The sequence below is a fragment of the Alligator mississippiensis genome, chromosome 4 (assembly GCF_030867095.1).
Source record: "Alligator mississippiensis isolate rAllMis1 chromosome 4, rAllMis1, whole genome shotgun sequence".
Taxonomy (NCBI): Eukaryota; Metazoa; Chordata; order Crocodylia; family Alligatoridae; genus Alligator; species Alligator mississippiensis.
The window spans coordinates 156,501,638-156,506,723 of record NC_081827.1 but is presented as its reverse complement, the minus strand read 5'-3'; the positions used below and the strand labels follow the sequence as shown (position 1 = coordinate 156,506,723).

The window sequence follows — 5,086 nt, the reverse complement described above, 5'->3', positions numbered from 1 at the left end:
CTCCAAGGAGAGGACCCAAAAATGTGGGCCCAGCATAGCACCCTCTGCAGCTTTCCCAGGGCCTTAGCATAGTGGCACTGGGGCTGGTCCAGCCCACAAGGTAAGCAAAATGACCTGTCCCTGTGGCTTTGGGCCATGAAGGAGCCTGGCCCTGATGTGAAGGTAAGGAGCAATAGCTCTGGGAGTCAAGTCCTAGGATTCAGGAAACAAAGAAGTTTGGGACCCATGGGGGTGAGATCAGTGCAGAGATAGCCCCAGACAAGGCCATGTAGCCAGCCACCACTGAGGAGTCATACAGACTCACCCTGGGCTCAAGCCAACTCCAGTGGCAGGGACCATAGAATTACAGAGAAGCAGGGCTGAAGGGACCTTCAGAGGTCATCTAGTCCACTCCCCTGCCTGATGCAGGATCATCCCTATCCAAACCATCTTATACAAATGATAACCTAAATTATTCATAAAACTACCACCAACCCTGACACAACACAAGACATAACACACACACTTGCCACAGGTAAGCAGGGTGACAAGAGAAGACAGCGTCCTGTTTCTATAAAAGGATGCTGGTAGCAGAGTCCCCAGGGGGTGTGGCCTCCCCCAAGACCTTGCCCCTGTCCCTCATGGCTCACCTGCAACAGGCTGCTCCTGATGGCTGAATGGTAGCAGTCTGTGATCACTGCTTGAGTCTGGGAAGTGCAAGGCGTATCCCATTTTGGTCCAAAGGGGGAGACTAGAGAATGGAGACACAGCTCAGATTTTGCACTAGCCTGATAGCGCGTTGTCTCCAGTAGCAGACCCACCTCAGCCCCCAGACAGGGGGCCTGTGACCAAGAAGACATCATGTGCCCTGGGACCTTACTTCACTGTAAACATGGCAGCTATGGAAGGCTGCTCCTGTAAAGCTGGGAGGAGACCACAGGAGTCCTGGCTCCCAGTCTCCTGCTCTATACCCATTAGACCCATGTCTCCTCCCAAAACTGGAAATAAAACCCAGGAGGTCTAACTCCTAGCCCCTCTGTGCTTCCCCAGCAAGTTCACTTCCCTCTCAGAGCTGGAGAGAGAACCCAGAAGCCAGCTTTCAGCCCCCTCTGGTCTAATCCATTAGCACTCCCTGACCCAGTGAACAGAACCTGGGATCCTAGTGACAGGGCCCATACCCTGCCCGCTGTACCAGAGTGCCCCAGTGGTTGCAGAAGGTGATTCCCATTAGGACTCTGCCATCACTGTTCTCTCTAGGTTTCTACCTTGGAATTGTACCTGGAGATTGAACTCATCCAAGGGCTCTTGCACAGTGGGGAAGCAGGTAGACTCACTGAGCAGGAGCCTGCAGTGATGCTTAGAGACCACCTGGCCCAGGCTCTCCTGCAGCAACCACAAGAACCGCTTTTTTGCCCCCTCCTCGCAGACCTGGCTTCGGAAGATGAGCAGGGCCTCCAGGCCTCCAGTCACATGGTACCCTACAGGAGGGAGAGTCTGGAGAGGTTTCTGAGGCAGTGAGGTACCAGCTCAGCTGGGCACAGATCTGCATGGCCCAGGGCTGCCTCTGCTACTGGTCTCATCTCCCATGCTCTTGGCAAGAAAGGCTTTCATCATGGCTTTCTCACCTTCCCACAACCTCCCACTCCCTCCCATCCCTGACTAGCACCCTTTCCCTCCTCCCATTCTTATCACAGGACAGAGGAGATAGGCACAAGCCTACCCTTCTTCAGTGTCCCTTCCCTCACCGAGGAACCTGAACATGATATATCCCTCCCCTCCATGGGGCATCGTCTCTTACAAAGAATCTTCTGATCTTATATTAACCAGGTACCTTCCTGTTGTTGCTGTGGCAGGGCACTGCCACTGCCCTTGTCTCCCTAGCTCTTACATATGGCATATCATGGGGTGTTCTTAGTTTTCTGGTGCCCTGTAGGTGGGTGTCAGGGTGTGAGATAGGTAAGTGGCTGCTGTGAATGCAAGGAACTGGACTTAATACTCCAGGAGGCTCTTTGTAGCCCTGTGCTCCTCCCTCGGTCCGACAGGCCTCAGTGGTCAAACCTGCCCTTGCTCCATGGGGCAGTCAGTGGGATCCCCTCAGTGCAATGGTCAGTCCCATGCACCATGGGGCTGTCAGCCCTCCAGAGAGCCAAACTCAAACTCACCCAGGATGGTGTAGTGGAACGTCTCAGTCCTGAGGTGTCCATCCTCCTGGTAAGAGACGGTGCAGGAGTAATTCCCGCTGTCACCACCTCGGAAGTGCTGGAAGGTGAGAAATCCCTGGGCACTGACTGAGAGGAACTGGGACCCTAATGCAGCGGATACAGAGGTGGGTGGGAGTTACAGGAAAGCAATACCCTATGGGATCCCTTTTGTGAGCTCCCTCAGTACATAGGAGGGGTCACTCTGTCTTGGGCTAGCTCAGACCCCCACAGAGCCAAATAGATGCCCTTCTCTGAGTAAGGATTCATATTACATGATACATCTTGAGGGAACTCCTCAATTGTCCCACCTCTTCATTTGCTCATCCCTCTCTTGCCCTGGCCCTGACCTTCTCTCTCTTTTTCTCTCTCTCACACACACACCCATATTGGCAAGGACAAAGGGCCTCCCAGCAGGCCCATATCCCTGGAGGAGCATGCCCACACTCTCAGAGACCTGCACCCTTTCTCTGGGGGATATTTTGCCCCCATCTTTCCTTACCAGCTGTGACTACTACAGCCACAGGGTGTGGCAGGGAGAGGTGGGAAGTGGGAGGCCTCACCTTCTCCATCCCGGCTCCAATGGTAAGTGCGATCAGGAACATACATCTCAGCGGGGCTGCAGGGCAGTGAATATTTGCTGCTCTCGACATGGATGAAGATGAAGGCTAGGGCAAAGAGCAGCAGACATCAGCTCAGGTGCCTTGTCAGCTATGACTAAGGGGCAGAGGGAAGGGATAACTGCAGAAGGAGGAAGAGAGTTTCCAGTAGAGATCATCCCCAAGGGACCCCTCAGATCCTGGTGGGTCTTGGGAAGGAAGAGAGAAATCCCAGGGGTCAAACACAGAGGAGCCTGTGCAGCAGGTCCCAGAGCAGGGATGGCAAAGTGTGTGAGGGGACTTGTGATGATGTCCCATAGGATGCTCTGACTCTGCTCAACTCTCTGCGCTCTCTGGTAATGACTTTTTGCTTCACCCTGCTCCTGCCACCTCTGCTGACATGGCCTCCCTTCTGCCCATGTCCCCTCTGCCCTCATCACTGCCAACCACCATCTCAGTGTCCCTCTACCTCCGTGGTCTCTGTTTAGCTACCCCTTCATATTCAACTATTAAAATGCTGGTTCTCTGAGCTGCTTACCATTAGCACTCTGCTCATCTGGCTTGTGTGTTAACTCCCCTCCCCTAACACAACTTCATCCCACCTAGAGTATTTCATGGGGAAAGCCTCTTGCCAAGCATCATTCAGCCCATGCACATGAGCAAGCATCACCCCATTTCAACCATACTTCCTAGGCAGGGAGTTTCCATAAAGCTCCACAATTCAGCCCCTTTGCCCTTCACAGAAATGCAGCAGGCACACACCAGTGGGGCTTCACAGGTTTTCCCAAAGATGCACAGGCCCAGCAGGGAAACCAGGCCCCTCTACAGGATAGGGTAGGTGAGCTGAGCATGGGATCTCTAGGATAGAACAACCTGTACAAGGTAAGGTTAGAGGCAGTAGGTATGGGTCATCTGGAGAGGAAGAGAGGCATGATAGCTATTTCCAAACAGCTGGCAGTCTGCCCTAAAAAGAAGGAGAACAACTGTTCCATATTGTGCAGAGGACAGGCCATGAGGCTCTGGGTTTAAACTGCAGCAGAGCAGATTTGGAATAAATCTTAGGGAAAACTGTCAGGCTTGTCAGAGCAGTGGAACAATGGAACAAGCTGCCCAGGGGACTCTTCCCAGGAGGGTGTCAGGAGTCTGGGTGGGCATCTGGGGAGGGTGAGGAGCAGCATGTCTGCCTCTTTGCAGGTGCTGGACTAAATAACCCTGGAAGTCCCTTCCAGCTCCAGGACTCCACAATCTTGCCCTACTTGTTTGGTCCTCCACACCAGTTCCCCGCTGCTGCCTGGGCTCTTCTGTTGTCATGCCGCTTTCTCCTTCTTCTGGGATACCATAATTCAAATAATCCCTGTGGCCTAGGAAGGAAGCAGAGAGGTGAAGGCAGCTCCTTGTGTCAGTCGCAGGCCACAGAGGCAGAGACACCGGCAATGTAGAACTTTCTCTGGGGAATGGGAATGTGCTTGTGTCAGGAGATGCTTGCAGAGCTCAGGGTGAAGGTGCTGGCCCCTAGGAATGATCAGAATGATCCCCACATATTACCTGAGCATATGCAAAGCATCAGAGCCAGGATCCTCAGCACCTCCAAGACTCTGGGGCCCTTTTGGCCCAGCCAGACCTGGGGAGTGCAGAGCATCCCTCAGTCCAGCACCCACTGCTGCAGCTCTGAGCTCTTCTGTCCAGGTTACCATGGTGATAAGGAACCTCCTTTGTGATGTCCTCAAGTCCCTGCATTCCCTTGCCTCTTGCCCTGCTCCAGTTGAGCTCTCCAAGCCTCAGCCCCCTTACCCAGCCCCTTTCTTCCTTGTCCATCCCTTGGAGAGTGTAGTGGAGTGAAAGATACTTGTGTAACCCAGGTGTACTGGAGTGTGTGCCCCCCTTTCCAATAGAAGGGGATGGTCAACAGGGCATATGTGCTGGAGATGGAAACTGCAGCTTGCTCACAGCTTCCCCTTCACTGTCTCTATAGAGAAAGACCAGGACACAATATCTTAATGATATACATGGTTTATTCAGATGCAGAATAAAAGGGGAGGGGATAGAATAAACTGGATGGGTGATAAATATTTACATATAATATATTCAAGTCAACAAATAACAGAACAGGTAAGTATAGCAGTCCCCAAGACCCACGAGAGAAACCTCGCTCACGGATCCTCAGAGGGTATGTCCCAGCAATTGATTGGTTATCACTCCAAAAATGTAAAGCACAATAAGCAGTTAATAAACTCTCCAGAATAGAAAACACAACAAAAAATTAATAAACACTTCAAAATATAAGACACAGCAAGCAATTAATAAACACTC

General features: G+C 52.3%; 1 protein-coding gene across 1 annotated transcript; it reads right to left on the bottom strand.

The window, feature by feature from the left end:
- Positions 1-1,206: 1,206 nt before the first annotated feature.
- Positions 1,207-4,431, bottom strand: LOC109286234 (uncharacterized). The gene is made up of 5 exons (XM_019499846.2): positions 4,322-4,431; positions 4,033-4,137; positions 2,741-2,845; positions 2,142-2,285; positions 1,207-1,457 (listed from the first exon to the last, which is right to left on the bottom strand). The coding sequence occupies exons 1-5, from the start codon at positions 4,413-4,415 to the stop codon at positions 1,207-1,209; spliced, it is 699 nt and encodes a 232-aa protein (XP_019355391.2). The 5' UTR covers positions 4,416-4,431.
- Between the last annotated feature and the right edge of the window lie 655 nt (positions 4,432-5,086).